Source organism: Helicoverpa zea, chromosome 15 (genome assembly GCF_022581195.2).
Source record: "Helicoverpa zea isolate HzStark_Cry1AcR chromosome 15, ilHelZeax1.1, whole genome shotgun sequence".
Classification (NCBI taxonomy): Eukaryota; Metazoa; Arthropoda; class Insecta; order Lepidoptera; family Noctuidae; genus Helicoverpa; species Helicoverpa zea.
Genome location: NC_061466.1, coordinates 699,484 through 718,985, shown reverse-complemented (window position 1 = coordinate 718,985; position 19,502 = coordinate 699,484). Strand labels below are relative to the sequence as shown.

Sequence of the window (19,502 nt, the reverse complement as noted above, 5' to 3'; positions counted from 1 at the left end):
ATGTAAACTCCTAATTTCCAAGAACTTTGAATTTGTTTCACTCCATATTTATAGTTATCAAATTCATTACTCTGTATAAATGAGGAGTTATAAATAAATCTATCACATGACTCATAACCTCTGAACTCACAAAACACTCATTAATATTTCAAGAAAGATAACATTAAAATAAAGGAAGCTTAACTATAGAATCAAAGATATGTAAGTAGCAACGTAGCGAGCCACGGAGGACATTCGCCGTCCTTGGCGACTCACTAAACCACTGTCTTCATAAACATCATCGACTGCTATTGTAAATACATGCAACAATATACAACTGGATATTGTACTCTTAACTATCACTACACTTAGGGCTGTTGAACGACAATAATTAAAATTAAAGCATCAAGATATGGTGGATGTCCTAGTAAAATCTAATTCAAAACTGATAGGTGACGTCTATGTTCACAACAACTCAGGATTATGTTCTAGCAAAAAAATACAAAGTATATTTAACGGAAAGATGAAACATACAACATCCAGACATCTAAGAACATAGGATGATTCACGTAAGCAATTCTAAAAACAAGAGGTTTTTCAAATAAAGATGGTTCTATGAAATATTCTTGTGGCGGTAAGATCATTAGAAAACTAACAGGAAATATTTTATGGGTTAGGTGTTACATAACATCTTATAAAGAATTTGCATTCAAAGCTGTTTAAAGGCACTGAGATTAGACTATAAACTCCATTCGCACAATGCCACAATCAAACGATTCACAGCCTTATAAAACCCTACAATGTCTAGAATTGCTTTTGACCATTCCCAGCCAGCAGTACCCTATCTATATCTTTATGTATTTCGCAAGTTCTCGTAACCCTTCGCGAGATAGTCGGCCGACTCGAGATAAGAGTCGCAACAAGCGCCGATATAGTAATAACTGGGCCCTTGGATGTTTGGAAAACGTGTTCCGTATCAACTTCGTACAGTCTCTTATAGTTGGTGGACAGAGATAGTTATCCATCCAGTCTACCCATTTACGTGGTTAAGTGAATGCTTATCTGTGTCCATCGTACATGAAGCTTCTTGCATACCAAACTATGTGTTCCGTATGACCAGCTAGATTATACAATCATAATCCAGTATCGTGAGATATCGAGACATCGGAATCCGCCAAATTGCATGGGAATCGACGAAACTGTCAGTAGCTGTGTCGATGAATCATTTCAAAATTGCAGCTATAAAGTCCATCATTGAAATCAAGATGGCATCCGATCCAATTCTAAAATGACATTGCAAACATTTCTGCTGCACAATTTATATAGATTTCTTTGACTTGTCACGATACCTGCGCCGCCTACGTTGCAATTGCAACAAAATCTGCACTCATACAAAAAGTGGTGCTTCGAATGCATAATGTATTATCCACCTTGTGCAAATATTACGTTCACTCACAAAGGTAAATAGACGTATAGAAACTGTTTTTCTTTCTCACTTTTTGCTTTCTCACATCCTGCAATGGTACTTAATTATTTATTTTTTCAAGAAACTTGTTTAATATTCATTAGTTGATGCGCACGCAGACGGACACACGGTACCTTTAGGTCATTTATTATCATCTTTATTACAAAGTTCACTTGAAAATGTTTAGCATATCAAAATTGCGCTCATTTTTGTAACATAAAAATGATAACTTTTATCAAGCACATTATATTCGAGCTCTAAATACGATAAAGACGTTCAAAACCAGAAATAAGTTCGTTTATATTTTTATACGATACGATATCATTTTTTTTTTAATTTCGTACGAAACTTGTATTATTCGCCCCCAGACTGGAATGGCATAGAACAGTAAATGTAACAGACATGCTCATTCATTTTTATCAAATTAACGCTTGCAATATGCACCTGTGTACGCAGAAAAGTTATAAAAGTTTTTATGACTAAAACTTTTGCCATCAACGAGTGTTTATTTTTATGGGAATGTGCGATGTTTATCATTCTCCCGGGAGCATTATCACCATTCCAGGCTTCCAATTACTAGATAGTGAATAGCCTTACTAGTCCTGCCTGGATATAACATGTAAAACTTCCCATTAAACCTTTTCTACGCACATAAATAAACACGAGTATTCTTTAAATAATGAAATACAAAACTATTACAATATTGCACCGAATGAAGCACTTGTTATTTATAGAAACAAAGTGTAGTGTGTCTAAAATAAGACAGTTAGTTACTACGGTAATGTCCCGATCATTTATCATCCACATTTGTGATATTTTGTTAGCAGATCAACAGATGGCCTACTACACCGTCATTAGCAGATAAGATATATACGGTATTACACATGATATTCAGGGTCCAATCCACCGAGAGATTAGCTAGATTAAGCTACACTAGTTAGTCCAGAGATAGGTTCCCGTAATACGAAAATACACCAAGAAACTAGAATGCAGGTGGGCAAAGCATTAGTCATGCACCTAGTTTCTCTCGGTTTTATTGAACTATGAGAGTAAGAGTAAAGGGAGTGTGTCTGTCTGCACCTGTAGTATAACTGCGGCTGCATTGAAATCTAACACCGTGACCGAAATTCATCTCTCTACAAGCCAAAAAAAGATAAGATACAAATACCCACATTTGGGTGATAGTAGCTACGTATTAATTAAAACTACGCATTTTTGATAACAATGTCTCTGCCAGACAGTCAGAAGTAGCAAGGCCGAATGTGTAAATAATTACAGTAACACGTGCTTGCTAATTATTTCGCAAATTACGAGTAATTATATTAGACCCATCTGGCACAAGTCAAAACTCCCAGACGTTACATTTGAGTTCATCTGGCCATCTATCAATCTATTCGCCTAGAATCATGGTGGTCTCGGGTTAAAGCACCTGTTTGATTCCAGGTAGATAGTTAGATAGATAGTCGCGTATGTAGAATATATTATATTCTGTCTTACTATATCTTGGACACCACTGGAAACCTGGAAACCTGGAATTTAAAAGTCTAAAATTGCCAATCCGTCTTGAGCGCACGTGGTGATCAACGCAAATGCCTTCTCTGTGTGAGAAGAGGACTGTGCCTTAAAGTGAATAGTAAAACGTTGGTGATTATGATGATAACTTCCTATAAAACAGTAGCGATTGTCACTAGGTCACTAAGAGTATTGTCAAAAGTCCTTGTAAGTCAAATCGGTTGACAAGATGATAAGCCGATCTCGCTTTCACACCCAGTTGTTACGCTGATCGTGAGATATCATGCACTGCAGAGCAGATCCAGGCTATCTTATCTAGCCTAGCCGTGACGTGTTTGCGTAGTTAAATCAATGTTTTAGGAAGCTACTGCAGCGTTTGCTCAATTACTGCATAATTACAGTTGCTAGCCGACTTACATTCTGAAATTACAGATGCAAAATTACTTGACGTAACTTTCATTAGAAAGGGCTTCAATTACCATAACTAACATAACCGGTTGATGACAGAATTTTGTTCCTCATACATTTTATGTGACTTGGAGTAACATCATATTCTTGGAAATAGCTGTCAGTCTGTTGGTCAAGTACATGACACTGAAAAGTGACCCAGATAACTCTATAACTGTTTAAACAAAGCCATAACTGTGATTATCAAGACCAAAAATTATAAAAACAGAGTAGACCAGACAATATTATTTTTTGAAAATTCGTTGCTACTTTTATTTCTGATCTTGAAGACGAAAGTAAACGAAATACAGTTACGTTATTCAATGAAGATTTTTTTACTAATCCCACACTAAAGGCTAACATCAGGAACATCCTCAGGAACTACTTATATGGGTTAGAAAATAGGCACGATCATATACTACGCTAATGTCTACCTATAAAACAAAGTCCAAAAGTGTGACTGTTTGTATCTCATAACATCACGTGGTTGCAAAAACCTGTTGCTATTGCACCACCAGGATTGTAGCTTTTATACTTCGGCTTCTTAAAACTTGGCTTGAATATGTAGATGGTAATGCTATTTTTACCTGTAATTGACGCTTTGGTGGTGTGAAGTTAGTTGTAGCAATAAACGAGAGAAAAATAAGTATCTGGTATACATGTTTTACATAGAAAATTGTGAGTGGACCGGGGATAAAAACAAAATTATAAGAACCACTAGGTATAGAAGAAATAAAATAATTATATAAAAGAAGCAGTAGATATTATTACCAAAGAAAGAAAAACGCTCAAATAAAAGATTCAAGTTCCAAATTTAGGCTAGCCAATATTTCCAGCAACTGAAGAACTAATTACCTACACTCAGACACATAAGTTCTAACACTGAGCTACAATAAAATACTTGCGTACTAACTCTTGTAACAATGTTTTGAATACAAATTAATTTAAAACAACGACCGATGTAAGTGTTACGGACATAGCGCTAATGCTAAACTTACTCGTAGGTTTCATTTGAATTATTTGAAGGATTTCAGTATATCGTAGGAGGAAATTAATAGTTAGTCTTACTTGTAAGATTTAAACTTAACTACGTACCATCTGTTCGGTTTTTGTTTGTGTATGCTAGTGTTAACAGTCTTCTGTGTTATGTCATCTTATTCAAATGCTTAGCCTGCTTCCTACTTCTATTTTCATATCTATAAATCTGTCTCACTAACTTTCGATTTAGTAAGCATTTCCCAATTTAATGCAATCTTTCTTAAAATTTCTGACGTTCTAACTGCGTGTAATATGCCCAAAAATATTACTTTCTGCCAAGTTTTAGTGTTCCATCGTCACTTTATCTTAATCCGAGATAAAAACCGGTTGTTCCCAATAAAATGGATTAACGAATTGATAATCGTAACTTGACTGTACCTATGTAATAATATTTTTTTGTATTACAACGAATACCTAAGGTGTGTGAGGTGATTGCACCGTTATCTGATTCTGAACCAAAAATTAAGTTCGCTTTTAGGGAGCTGCATTCATAATGCATTGACAGTAACTATTGTTTTATTAATCAGGACTTGAAAAACAAGCATAAAAATACTACGTCGTATTTTACAACACAAAAAATGACATTGTAAAAGCTCTGCAAGTAATTACCGAACCAAAATGCCGATGTAGATAATTTAGTCCATAAACAAAATTTTATGCTGCACCGGTAACGAGAAAAGCATGTTATGCAGATGATCGTGAACTGTTTGCACTCACTGTTTTACCGTATCGGCTAATGTCGCCACTTAATTTAATTGAGACACATTCATGACTCCTTGTCATTACCATACTAATGTAGTCTAACTGTGCTTCGCCAACGTTCGTGATTCCAGCCATGATACTTGTAAAAGATTTATTCTAGTTCATTTGACTCACACGAAAATACTAAGTATTTGATCTAAGATTAGAACATTTATCTAGGAAGTTTCACTTAGCTGAAGACCATAATTCCAAAACCGCAAACCATCGATCTTATATTTTTACGCCTCATAAAACAAAGCCAAACTTTCGATTTCGAAGCACAGGTCTTGATTGAAAAAACTAATCTGGAATTTTCAAATGAGAGTCAGTAAATCAAATCCATCATCTGTACACCATATGTTTTTTCTAAGGCCTCGTGTAAAACCTGTATCGCGGAAACTCGGTTTAAAATAAACAGTGATTTACCTTGAACTTTACGGCCGTAGATTTAGCCTCAGTTTTACTCTAACGTCTAACGCTGAGGCCAGTTCTAGATTGTAAACGAACATTCTATATTTATGCTTCTTTTAATTTTTAATAAGTGGGGCATTTTTCATATTGTACTGAGATTTAAGTAACAGGAAAATTAATGATATTGACAATTGAATCTCGAGTTTTTTACTCTCCCTTGAAATAGTTATGTACTTGCGTCATAAAAACCACAAAGTCTCCGGCAGGCGACAATAAATGTACGCTTTTCCTTAAATGGTTTTTTCACCTCATGCGAAGATTATTTAGTTTTAAAACACAATACTTTTGTCATCCTTCAATGTCTCAATTTCTATTTATAAAATTGTTTACGTTCTGTACAATATTATTTAATTAATTAACGGCTTCAGGTGAATTGGAAAAGTCACTTGAATTCCTAACTGTCATCGTAATCAATGGTGCCGTTTTACCGTGAAAACATAAAAGCCTAATAAACTTTATATAACCTGAACTTTACCTTCACATTCCAAGAATTCCGATAAGTTCACTAATTGAAGAAAATTGCCAGGATTTATGAGCTTCGAAAAGGCTACATCTAAAAGCAATAATAGATATGGTCAAGGAAAATGCAAATAAATAATTTGATCTTTGACATTTAAAGTTGCATTGGCACTTACATTGCATCTAAAAACTTCGGGTTATGCAAAGACAATGCGTTACATCTTTGTTCAAACTAAGACTGAAATTGTTTTTTCTTTAATTTACGTAGCCTCAACGACGTTTAGTTTTTGCTGTTCATACGTAGGTGACAGTGTTTTGAAGGCGCTCCAACATCAACTGTTAATAGGAAAAACTACTTGACACACAAGTTTTTTTTGCTGTCGGGTAATTAATGTTTGTTGAAGAAATCGATATATTAACTAGACAGATCTCGTAAGGTTGTGGATGACGATGCAGTATGTGGCAATAGATCGACACAAATTAAGAATTTAAATTATTGACTAACACAAAAAACTACCTCCTTGATAGCAATAAACTGCTAAGAATAAAGAGCTGGGTTTAATTGCACGGCATTTGCATTGATTTGCCTCAATTTTATGAGGATAACAATGTAGAAAATTCTCATATGACCGGAATCTAGATTACAAAAAATTGTTGATAATATGTAATAATAGGAGTTACCTTTTAGAGAAGAACATGGTTCGAATATTGATTAAATCGACGGCTCCTAAGTATACTGAGTCAACTAACAAATTTTGCGAATTGCACTTTTTTGTGTATTAACACAAATAACAATAACAATATTGTAAATACACAAAAAAGTGCAATTCGCAAAATTTGTTAGTTGACTCAGTATACTTAGGAGCCGTCGAAATATGTGTCTAACGCACATCTGCTTAAACCGTTAGGATAAAAAGCAGCAATAGCAATAATATATGAAGAAACAGTAGTTTTAACACACGGAACCAACAAACAAGAGCAAATCCCCGCCAGCAAAGATCAAGATCAGACAGTTGTACGTGCAGAAACTCAATAATCGCGGATCAAAGGAACAAGCCCCGGCTCGAACACTCCAGGACCAAAGGCGGAAGCTGGACGAGAATACCGGCAGGTCAATGACATTGCTGAAGTTTAGCAGACAGTTTTTGAACAGTTTTTGATCTATTAGAGTATGATGACTTGAACGAGAAGTATTTCTAGGAACTTGTTGATAGTATTTTGTTTTTTACCCAGCCGTATGCCACTGAAAAGTAGCATGGCGTGAAAACTTCACTATCGTACACGTGAAAAGATCAATTAATAAGAAACAATGCATAAAAAATACTGTATGAAAATTTGACTATGATTTAGTTTCACTTTAGAACGTTATAAAAAGAAACGTATAAACGAACATAACAAGAGGATCGAGAGCATTAAATAGTAACACTTTCATTCTGCAACACAAATTAACTCGAGCCGTGGAAACAAGAGCAAATGTAACGGTTGGCGTTATTGCATTACACGCATATGTTCTTAATACAGTCGGCTTTTAATGTAATCACTTGAGACTGTATGAGCATACTCAATATTAGGATCCATCAGAAATTGACTCTTGACCCTTCTGTCAAGATTCGACCATCGAATATTAGAATGACTGCAGGAATCTTAGGGACTTAAAAGAACATAGGATAGATGATTTATGTGGGAAGTAGAAAATATATGGATAAGGGATAATGATAATATAATAGTTGAATGTTTAGATGTTTGTTCCTCAACCAGTCTTTAGAGAGCACACATAAAGGTAGATTTAATGCAGCGAGCGGAAGCTAGTAGTAACCAAACCTAAGTTAGGTATAGCAATAAATTGGTAAGGACACTTTAATTTGATATTGGATAACATAGGTGCAAATAAATGCAGCTAGCTAATAATATCATTGCCATATTTTATGTCCCATAAGTAAGTAAGTATACCTATAGGTACCGATGTTTCCAACACTACAGGAAATGACGCCAATAAGTTTTATCGCTTTCCGAAATAGTTTCAATCGCAAATGTTTCAATATTAACAAGCTACAAACATGAATGTTCGAGTACACGCATAAAGTTATTTTAATTAGTAACTTTATCATTAATAACGGTTATTAAAACGATATCAATCCATTTGATTTATAAACGGACAAAAGTCAAATTAACCTAATTTAATTTATCAATCCCTTGATCCCGTTTTCATTCACATTTAAATGTACGAGTAGCGGCTCAAATTAACGAAGTCGGAAAATTCAGTTTTTCATATTTTATAGTTGAATAGACCCACAGCAAGGAAATTCAAATTAATTCAAGAATAACATCACAAAATACTATGTACCATATTTTTTGCCGCAATTTAAAGTTCTAATTAAATTTTTTGTTACCTTCTGATAGTTTCTTTAACCCCTCTGCTCGACAAGATTTTGACATATGACTTTACCGTTGATTCGGCGGGATATTTTGAATCGCGACATGGAAGTCAAAAATTTGTACTAACTTTCAACACATGAATTCTAAGTCCGTAATACCTGATCAGAAGTATTTTAACTATAACTTTAGAGCTCACTTATTTGACAACAACGTGCAAAGGTCAAATGGGGTCAGTTAATTCAGAAAAAGATAATAATTACGGTGTTTTTAAGTCTATCGAAAAGTTAGGCATTTCAAATTTGGTGAAAACTTACCAATAAGTAATCGCATCACTTTCTCAAACACAACACAAACGTCATATTTATAACATTTTCAATCCGTTGCAATACATTTCGTGCACTTATTTATGTTCAATAACTAAAAAATCAGCACATAAAATACACAATAAAAATGAACAATTTACAACATCAGTCAAGTCACAGACAAGTAGAGTTTGGAATGGAGTATTTTTTTTTTCAATCAGCGGTGTGCATTCGATACCTAAATCGGAAATTTATTATAAATAATCGAATAGGTACCAATTTTATATATACCTATTTTTTAATAGCAACTTATTTCAATTTTATTTATTAATTTTAAATTATAGGTTCAATTTGTTTTTGTTGTTAAGAAAAAAGATATGTAAGTTTTTAGCATTAAATTTTTATATGTATTATTTATTTTGGTGTTGCGTCATTCGTAATAATTTTTAACTTTAATTGAATTTTTATTACCTATTACGGAATTTTAATTTATTCTTATATTATTTCTCAACAATTCTAACATTTTTGTTTCGGCGGAGGGTATGCGGGTGTTCTGAAATATAATGCAATTTGTAACTACCAAAGGTATCTACTTATTTGATGATGAGAAACAATAATAATAATTGATTGATTTGCCCCGCAGGGCATCTGAGGCGGATGACGGGGAGTAGCGACCCCGCGGGGCTATATATCCGAGTGCTCCAGGGAGAGTATACTGTCCCCCATCTCCGGCTTGCCGGAGTGAAGCATGACGGGGGAGAGGTCTCCCGCCTCTTGGCTTGCCTTCACCGGCCGGTCAGAGTGGAGTCGCTAGAGTAGGGTTAGCAGCCCGCTCGGAGGGTAGGTGCCTCGTGGTAAGTGGCGAGTGGGCCGGTGATGCTGGACCCACAGGGAGCGCGTGCTCTGCGTTTAAAGTCCGCCGAGGTATCCTCACCCTTCAGCCGCTCATGTACCTGTTGCCCTCTTGTTGCGATTTAGCGACTGATTCCCGGGGGCCCAGTAAGTGAGTTGGCGAGTCTCCACCTGCCATTTTTACGTGTATTTATTACATTGTTATCGGCAGGTGCCATAGTTCCCGTAGTTTCCCCATTCCTAGTCCACTAGCATCCCATCACAATAGCCCAAGTAGTTTTCATCCATAGTTAGCAATAGTTTAGCACAGAACCGGGCATTGTCCTTGGGTACATTTCTATAGTGTATACAGGGATAATCGTCGGTTTTGACAACTTTAATGAAATGGTGACACCATTTCATTAAAGTTGTCTCAAAAGGGCTTCAGCGTGTTGGCTTCGGCCCCACGTTCGCCTTCCAAAAATCCGGGACTCTGTAGTCCCGTGGTCGGTTAGAGACATAATAATTGATTGATTTTAAAGTCACCAAATATTTTTAACCGAATCCCAAAAAGGAGGTGTTTCTCAATTTGGATGTTTGTTTTTGGTCGAAAGGGTATGTTCCCCATATTTGTTATTAGGTCCAGGATCTGATGATGGAAACCTTGAGAAATCGAGGGCAGCTCTCGAAAATTGTAAGCATAGATAAGGTTATAACTTGACACTCAGATGTATATCTGATAACACTATGAGACAGTAAAGGTTTGGAGCTGACCTGATGATGGAGACCAGAGAAGGTCGAGGGAACTCGACAACCGTACTTCTCTCGTCTCCATCTCCTTCACTGTTGCAGAGGCCTCGTAAATACGAATAATATAAGCATAAACACGAGAAAGTTTAAATATTCAGTTGTCGAGTTCCCTCGACCTTCACTGGTCTCCATCATCAGGTCAGCTCAAAGCCTTCACTGTTGAATAGTGCTACCAGGCAAACACCTGAGTGATAAGATTTCAACCTATGCATTTCTGCAACTTTCGAAAGTCGCCCTCGATTTCTCAAGGTTCCATCATCAGATCCTGACCTAATGATAATGGGACCACCTCGGAAGTACACGCTATCAAACAAAAAAAGAATCATCAAAATCGATAAATAAATGGCTGAGTAATCGCGTAACAAACATACAAAAAAAAACGGTCGAATTGAGAACCTCCGCTTTTTGGGAAGTCGGTTAAAAATAAGTCGGCGGCGGCCATCTTTCCATCTTGGACCAGCTTTCGATGAACAGCGAACTATTTGCCCCTTCAAACAATAAAATCGTCATAAAATTTTGCGATAACTACACCTAACTACGGCTCTCGTCAAATAGCTTTGCCGCTCAGTTAAAAAGTTGGAAGTAACGAATCGCCATTAAGTTTGGCAGATCTACAGGAATCCTGCACATAAAACACCCGAAGAATAAGTCTTCATTTGCCGTCTTCAGAAACCCTAAAAACCGAAGATTTTTTTTATTCCGGCTACAACGTATTTTCTACCACTGATTTTCTAGCATTTTTTTCAAAATAAATTAAGTCATTTTACTTTTCCTAATTTATTTTCAGATTATGGTAAGTATACAAAAGTGCAATTTAGTAATATTATAATATCAAATAATATAAAATTATTAAATCGATTCTTTATTTTAACGAATCGGATCATTCGATGCAAAACTTCTATCACCGTCGCCATCTTGTCTATGCGTCTTCAAATTTTAAAAAACAACTAATGTAAACAAACATGGCGAGTTCGATCAGAATTCCCGGTAATTACGATTGGATTTTAAAAAGGTATATTTCTAACGGGATGCTAAATATGAAAGGTTTGAATGCGTAATAATAATTTAAATTTATTTAGTTATTTTATTTAGTACTCACAAATGTGGTTTGATTGGAAAGAAAATAAATATGAGCGTAAATAATTAGGAAAGTGTATGACTGATTCGCAGACCCCAATTGGGGTCTAAACCGAGCTTACGGTGACATTGATGTTCAGACCCCGATTGGGGTCCGCTACGGATTTGACGGTTAAAACGAACAAACAAGTCAGGCAATTATATAAGAACTTCGGTTGGTTTGTGCAACCAGCTGTTTCAAACTCTGCTTCCGACGAAACATGACAAAAGGCGCGGATCGCTTCGCAAATGTCAAACTTTTTTTTAAATGTCTTTAAAATGTACCGTAAAGTCAAGTGACTGCCCAACAGCCTATGTAGCAGGGGTCAGTGATCCTCTAACTGAAAAACACTGGCCACTAAGAATAGTTTACGCTCAATTCATCGCCGAATAATTACTTGCGAGGCAACTAAATCGCTTCATTTCCCTGATGCAATAAAACTGATGCCGTTTTGTCTTTCCAAGATATTCTGTTCGATAAGGAAATCGTCAACTTAATGCTTATTGTCTCCAATCTGAATGGGTCAGACGACGCAATTACTTGTTAACTTGCTTACAGTTAAATTTTGCCATAAAATCCTATTGTGCAAAAAGCTGGATTTGTTTTGCGAATAAGCAAGTCAACTTGTCGATTATGTATTTGTCTTTTATACATACCTAGTATTAATATTATAGCAAGAAAAAAAATTAACGTTACCTACTTAAATCGTTAACTACAGTGCACAATTATTATTGTGCAGTATTGGCTAATCATCATCCACATCATCCACCGAACCTTTTCCCAATCATGTTGGGGTCGGCTTCCAGTCTAACAGGATTCAGCTGAGTACCAGTGCTTTACGAGAAGCGACTGCCTATCTGACCTCCTCAACCCAGTTACCCGGGCAACCCGATACCCCTTGGTTAGACTGGTGTCAGACTTATTGGCTTCTGACTACCCGTAACGACTGCCAAGGATGTTCAATGACAGCCGGGACCTACAGTTTAACGTGCCATCCGAAACACAGTCATTGGTGTCTAAGATATACTTAGAAAGTACATACAAACTTATAAGTTGCATTGGTACTTGCCTGACCTGGAATCGAACCCGCGCACTCATACTCGAGAGGTTGGTTCTTTGCCCAATAGGCCACCACGACTTTTTTTTACTGGCTAAGTAAACGGAAAATATCTTCGATAATAGTCAAAATGCTGACACGAAATTCGTATTTCGTGTAAGCTCGTACAAAAATGCGAACATTGAAATGTTATAATTACACACATATCAATTAAAATCATACGATAACGATACAGCTCCGAATGTCGAAACTCGCATGCGGTTTGATAATTCACGTTATTTATGTTCCAGAGATAATATCGCAACAGAACTCGTCATAGGTGATGCCATTTGTGAATTGTTTACTGCGGCTACTACAATATAGTATGGAGTACTCACGTCGTAGCTCCACGTGCACGACACCCCGGCGAACTTGGCGACGCAGCGGCCCAGCTCCACGTCCTCGTGCGTGGTGTACAGGTGCTTCAGGCAGTACTTCACGTGCGGTGCCACCCGCTTCAGTGTCTCCCGGGAGAACAGCACGCCAGGCCCGCCCATGCAGAAGTTCTCGTTGTAGTCCAGAGCCAACGCATCCCGCTCGTCACTTGTCCCTCGGCCAGCCTGCCCTATGAACTGAGGCTTCCTACTGTCCACCGAACGCAAGAACTCCTCTAACTTATCACCCCTCACATACACGTCGTCGTCCGCACGCATGAACCACTCGAACGCATCCCCATATTTCTCATACATGTACAGCAACATCAAGAAAGACTTCTTCTGCGGAGGATAACTGTCGTCCACATTACGCAAGGGAACTAAAGGTAAGCCCGGCGCACGCGACACTTCAGAACTGAAAAACGCGATCCGACCAGGCAAGTCCTGGCTCCAAGTTTCGTACACTGCTTTCGCTCGCGACCCTAAATATTGTTCAGCTGTCATAACACCCACGAACACTAATGTCCTGTTCGAGTTGTGAACAGTCTCATTGGGCATCAGCCCTATCAGGGCGAGGGGGTCGGGATCGGCTACCAGTTTGGCCGATTCCGGACATGCCTCTATAGTAGTCCTGGACGAGGTCCTTAAACACAACTTGAGGAATATGCCGAAGGTGACGCCGAGCGCGACGCCCGCCGCCAGATGCATCCACCTGCTCCTCCGAGGCATCGTGCTAACACTGCGGATTCAATACGAGCACCCACTATTACCCGGCGTCCACATGTGTGCATTCCAGGAATAACCTTTTTATCCCTTTTTTGTTACGGCCGGGAGGGGTAGACATTAGCAGGCGGCTTTTTTGTTCGATTTTCGCTCCCATCGGTCGGGGAGCGATCACATGGCCGCGCGGAGCCGGCGAAATGTCGCGCACGAATTCGAACCCTATCACGATATCGCCGGCCTAAATATCGGTTTCGCAGATGTTATCGGCGGTGCGAGCGCGGCGAGGCGCGGCGCGTATAGAAATGCGACCCGTTCATGTTACGTTACACCGCGGCGAGCAAATCGTATCGCGCGTGGGAACAGTTCGACTCGTGCGCCGCCCGCCAACCAACTGGACCGTTCCAAAACAAAACTCAAGCAGCGGTAATTCCGAGTGTCCGCGCAGACCGTATCTTGCATTGCTTCTCTGTCGCGCTCGCGGGCTCGCTGTATTTGCGTCTCAGTCGGATGGCTAATGTGGGCCGGATCGGAATGAACTTGCCCCATTCATCGCGGCATGTCTGGCCGGTGATGACAATAGACAATGCGGTGGTCGCCCATTGTCTGGTGGGTCACCGGCTCGCGGAAACTACATTTTATGACCTATTTGCAAAAGTCCGGGAACTACGCCAAATTGAAAAAAGCATAGTTCCTTTTCTTTAGCAGGTTGTAGAAATTCGCTTGATGGTAGTGTTGCAATTTATTTATGCTCCAGTGCCCTTGAAAATGTAAGTCGAGTGTTGCAAATTGTTCTTTCAATGTCAATATTCAGGATCCAAAAGTAGATTTTCCATTTGCGTTCTAGACCACTAGTTCTTCACCAAGTTCACAAGATTATGTCAAGTATACCAGTCTCTAAACAAAATAACTAGGCAAAGGTTTCTGCGAAATTCTCTTCCAATATTCGTTCCGGCGCCGCAGCGACTTATCTGGCACATTCAAGTTAACCTCCACGGTATACAAACACGGAGCCGGTGTTTAAACAACCGCATGCGTGCACGCATTCATTAATCACAATCTTGGCATTGACCTATTACGCAAAATGGAACAATATAACCAAAAACCCACTTTGGTAACGCTCTTATCGCAACGTGAGAAGGGTCTTTTTGGAGCAACAGAAGGATGAAAGATAGTGAGAAAATTAAAACCAGATGTGGTGTTGACTTGTAGATCATTTGCAACGTATGGTTTCTGTCTGTCGGCACTGCACTTTGTATAAAAACCCTTCCTGTTTTTGTACGTTCAGTAGCAAGAAGTCAGAGTGCTTAGTGCGAGTTTTCGTGAATTTTTTTACGGACTCACATGAGAGCGCGTATACTAAGATTTGTATGCAGTGTTGCCAACTTAGTGGATTTTCCACTATAGTGTATTCACGGAGACGAGTTATAGTTCGGCCATTCAGAGAATGCGTTCCTGACACGTCGCGATTGAACTGACGACGTAACTTTGCAATGGCGTTGCAGTTACGATAAAAATATTTTTGCTGGTTGTTTACCGTTTTAACAATTGAGGAGCATTAAAACAACATTATTATATCAATAATCAATGAATGTAGTTACGTCGTCAGTTCAATCGCGACGTGTCAGGAACGCATTCTCTGAATGGCCGAACTATAGTATAGCGCCTTCTCTATTGCACATTTTCATACAAATGACAAAGACAAAAAAAACTTTTTTAGGATCAGTGGGCGTTAACAATACCTTAGAAATGTAAACGTGCGTTCACACTGCGCTTCTTAAAAGTACGCTTAGTTTTTTCTTGCGGCTTCGTCTATCGTATTAATTGAGAGACATTTTGATAGAATTTATTTATTGTTACCTACTTTTTTATTTAACTGATGGATATGAAGGAAAGAAATAAACATCGAGAGTTAATGATTATATTTTCTTTATTATATTATAATATCTACCTAGTATACATTTTCATAACATATCATCATCATCATCACTCTCCGTACTATCGCTACTGTCGTTTCCTACATTTATTATGAATCTTTCAGTCATTGCTTCCACATTTCTGTCCATGGCATCCATTTTGGGCTCAACTATTTCTTTGACATGCTTTATACATTTTTTCCATTTCTCTGCGTCAATATATTGAATGGATTCCTTTAATACAATTTTTAATTCTGCCATTTTGTGTGTTTTCATGTGTGAAGCTACATTTCCTTTAACTTGAGCCCACACTAGCTCAATTGGATTTAATTCGCAATGATACGGTGGCAGTCTCAGTACAGTTTTGTTTTGTGACTTTGCCATTTCGTCTATAATACAAGCGTCGTATCGCTGTCTATGGTTTTTAACAATGTTTAATAATTCACGTTTCAACATTTCAGCGTTACAGCTAATATTTTTTTCGCGTAACCAATTACATATATCCTGTTTTTTAGATTTGGCCGTTGGGATTCGCTCTATTTTCCTAGAGTGATAGGAAGCGTTATCCATGACTATCACAGAATTATCGTCCAGCATATTTAAAACTTCTCTAAACCAATTTTCAAATTCTTCGGCATTCATCTCCTTGTGATAATCGCCTTGTTTCTTCGACTCAAACATATTTAGACCACCTTCGACGAATCCATCCTCACTCCCAATATGAGTAATAAGTAGTCTTTTGCCTTTTCCTGTAAAGAGAATATAAAACATGTTATAAAACACGTGTTTCAACACTGAGAACATAACTATAACTTAATGATAATAATAACAATGGATGTAACGCACCTGGGCCAGTTTTCTATGCAAAAATTGGGAAAAAGTATTTTATTATGATAATGCTCATTTATGACAAAAGAACAATAAACCGGTCATTAGCACACATGCGCCGCTTAAAAATTAATATTGACCATTACATAAATAAAAAATACACACCTGAAGGTGTTTTCAAGCCAGTTGTTAGTCCATTAATAAAAGCGTCTCGCCTGCTTTTCACTGTGGTATCGACCCAAGCTTTTGAGGTAGTGTGACCTTCATTCACCCAAGTTTCATCTAAATAGTAGATTTTTTGATGATTATTTCGTGCATTTTTGATAGCTCGCAGATAATTTCTTCTCCAAAAGAATATGTCATCGCGATCCAGCAATAAGCTGTTTCTGCTTCTCTTACAAAATTTAAAACCAATTTTTTTCAATATTTTATGTAGCGTCGTTCTCTTTATAACGCCCAAAGTGCCATCATCACTGATTTTCTTTAAAATCTTATCAAGAGTAGGTATTTCATTCTGCGCGAAGAAATTGTGGACTATATTTCTGATGGCACATTTTGTAAAGTTATCAATCGTATCAACAATTGACAACCGTTGCTTCAATTTCTTCGGAGATTTTAGCTCGCCCCTATCATTCTTCTCTTTTACAATTCTATGAACAGAAGCCCAGTGAACACCTAAAGAAGATGCAACTGCTTTCAGAATGTCACCCTTGGAGGCCGAAGAGTCTGCATTTCTCATTGCGTGGTACATATTTAAAATCATAGTCTTCTCGGTAGACAAAAAAGCCCGCCGTTTTCTTTTAACAGCAGATTGTTCGATATCCGCCATTATCTCAATCAAAGCAATCAATCATATAATCCAATACACCAGCCGGTTCACAAGTTGAGCGCACAGTCACAAAGAAGAGCACGTCTGCACAATACGGGAAGTATGAGTAGACTAAAAAGTACTCGTACTGTGTACACCGCCTTAGCATTTATCACTGACCAATCGCAGTTAAAAAATTGTGTGAGTGAGATAGCGCTCTACTAACTCGTCTCCGTGAATACACTATAATACTGGTGGTTTAAGTCCCCTATTTAGTGGCGAAATGTTGAAAGTACTGCGGGTCAAGTAGCGAAATGTAAGTTTTGTGGTACAACTTTAAGGAGTTACTATGGAGATTTGAAGTCTCACGGAATGTCAAAAAAGCATCTATAAAACAAAAAGGTGAACGACTACTATATAATTATATTAAGTACTCATTCATTGGTCAAATGCGTAACTAAACAATTTGTGAAACTACTACGCCGATTATAATTTGTGAAGGATTCGGATCGGGTCGGATGAATTGCTAAACAGATGTAATGCTTTGTCTGTTTTAATTTTCTATCGTTGCCGAGTTACATCTTTGGATGATTAAATTGTTTTAGGTTACAATAAAATATAAACAATATTTTTTTAGTGGTGAATTTGGTGATTTTAAGTGTGGGATAAATTTTTGTTAGTGGTTTTCTGGTGGTTTTAAAAGTTGACTCTGGTGGTAAGCTTCTACAACTGTTGGCAACACTGTTTGTATGGAACAAAAACAGGTTCCAATTTTTGACACTAGGTGGAGCTGTTTTTGTTCCATACAAATCTTAGTATACGCGCTCTCATGTGAGTCCGTAAAAAAATTCACGAAAACTCGCACTAAGCACTCAGTACAGTTGAGACCAAATTACTAAATATGTCGGGAGTTGAAAGACAAGCACTAGTTTATTCGGGTCAGGTTTCAACAAAGTACAATGGTCATTGACTCGTAGCATTTGGCGGGTCTAGTTTCGTTATTCTAATTTGCTATGCACATAAACTATTCAGACTATCTTTTTGATAAATTGAAGACTCAATTGATGCGACGCCGAGCATCTGACATCTGGCATTACATAATACTTTCTTACTCACACACACATCACAACTTTTATTATTTGGTCTTGACATTCGTAGGAAAGAAGTGCAATATAGGAATACATTGGCATTGTTATACCTACAATAATAAGTTTCTTACCCTCTAACTTAGGTTGGCAGTTTGGAAGTATACCCAAGTATAGATCTTATGATAAACATAGGTTTCGAACGTGGTTTCAAACTATTTGATACGGTCCTTAAGATAGTTGAGTAAAACCACAGAATGAAAATAACAATTTTTATTTATACATTTCGTTTGTGAAGCTGTAATGTATAAAACCTCCATCCGTACTACCGAAGCCTTCACTTACAATTTACTACTAGTAACGCTCTTTACACTACAAATAAATAAAAAACTTCGATTGAAATAAACTTCTTCATACTCGAGTAGACCTATTGAGGCGATGAGAACAAATCACAATAATATACAATTAGCTTCCCAGTACTTGTAATCCATCATATGCAAATATTTCTCAGTCGGATGATGGGGTCAATTGCTTCAAGGGTGCATTTATAAGCAACCCGAACACGTTTCATTGCAACAGGACCCAAGTACCTATCCATGATTCAGTCAGCTTCAATGATGATCCAATTTCGCAATTTTTCATAATCTCAAAAACATACCAAAAATTCGAAGCGATTGTCCCAAAGTCAACATTTCTTTGTGAAGTATTCTGCACCGCGTCAATAGATTTCGCTCTAGGATATATCCATTCAATTTACATTACTCTAGAGTATTTTTATTATCTACATACAAAAATAATATATTATAAGCTTTATTAGTGAACCGCATAATAATATTACATTTTCATACAAAGCTCTTTTAATCCAAAATCACATTTTTTTTTCTTGCCGTCGTTATGCAGTGTTGGCTTAAAAAAATACAAAAGAGTTTTGTATGAAAACGCGAAAAGTATCAGATATCTTTGCAACGCGTGCAGTGTGAAATAAAAAATATTTTATAAGGTCTACTTAAGTAATTAAATTAGATCTGAACAGTAAAACTACTTATTCTTGTAGCAGGACCGACTGACAGCAAAATAGGTTTATATCCAGTATGCCCATATTTTATAAATACTTTGCTAACATCAAA

The 19,502-nt window shown here is 37.4% G+C and overlaps 2 protein-coding genes across 2 annotated transcripts in view; both read right to left on the bottom strand.

The window, feature by feature from the left end:
• Positions 1-14,128, bottom strand: part of LOC124636821 (chondroitin sulfate synthase 1) — a 49,565-nt gene extending 35,437 nt beyond the window's left edge. Inside the window, exon 1 of the mRNA XM_047172995.1 lies at positions 12,983-14,128. Within this exon, the coding sequence (XP_047028951.1) occupies positions 12,983-13,747 (765 nt within the window). The 5' untranslated portion in view covers positions 13,748-14,128. The remainder of the gene's footprint in view (positions 1-12,982) is intronic.
• Positions 14,129-15,650: 1,522 nt separating this feature from the next.
• LOC124637089 lies at positions 15,651-17,541 on the bottom strand. The gene is made up of 2 exons (XM_047173421.1): positions 16,648-17,541; positions 15,651-16,403 (listed from the first exon to the last, which is right to left on the bottom strand). The coding sequence occupies exons 1-2, from the start codon at positions 17,309-17,311 to the stop codon at positions 15,703-15,705; spliced, it is 1,365 nt and encodes a 454-aa protein (XP_047029377.1). The 5' UTR covers positions 17,312-17,541; the 3' UTR covers positions 15,651-15,702.
• Between the last annotated feature and the right edge of the window lie 1,961 nt (positions 17,542-19,502).

Excerpts from the sequence above, each read along its gene's own strand:
- LOC124637089 (XM_047173421.1), bottom strand. The coding sequence starts at position 17,311 with ATGGCGGATATCGAACAATCTGCTGTTAAAAGAAAACGGCGGGCTTTT. Across the intron at positions 16,404-16,647 it reads TGGCTTGAAAACACCTTCAG|GAAAAGGCAAAAGACTACTT; the intron begins GTGTGTATTTTT and ends TTCTCTTTACAG.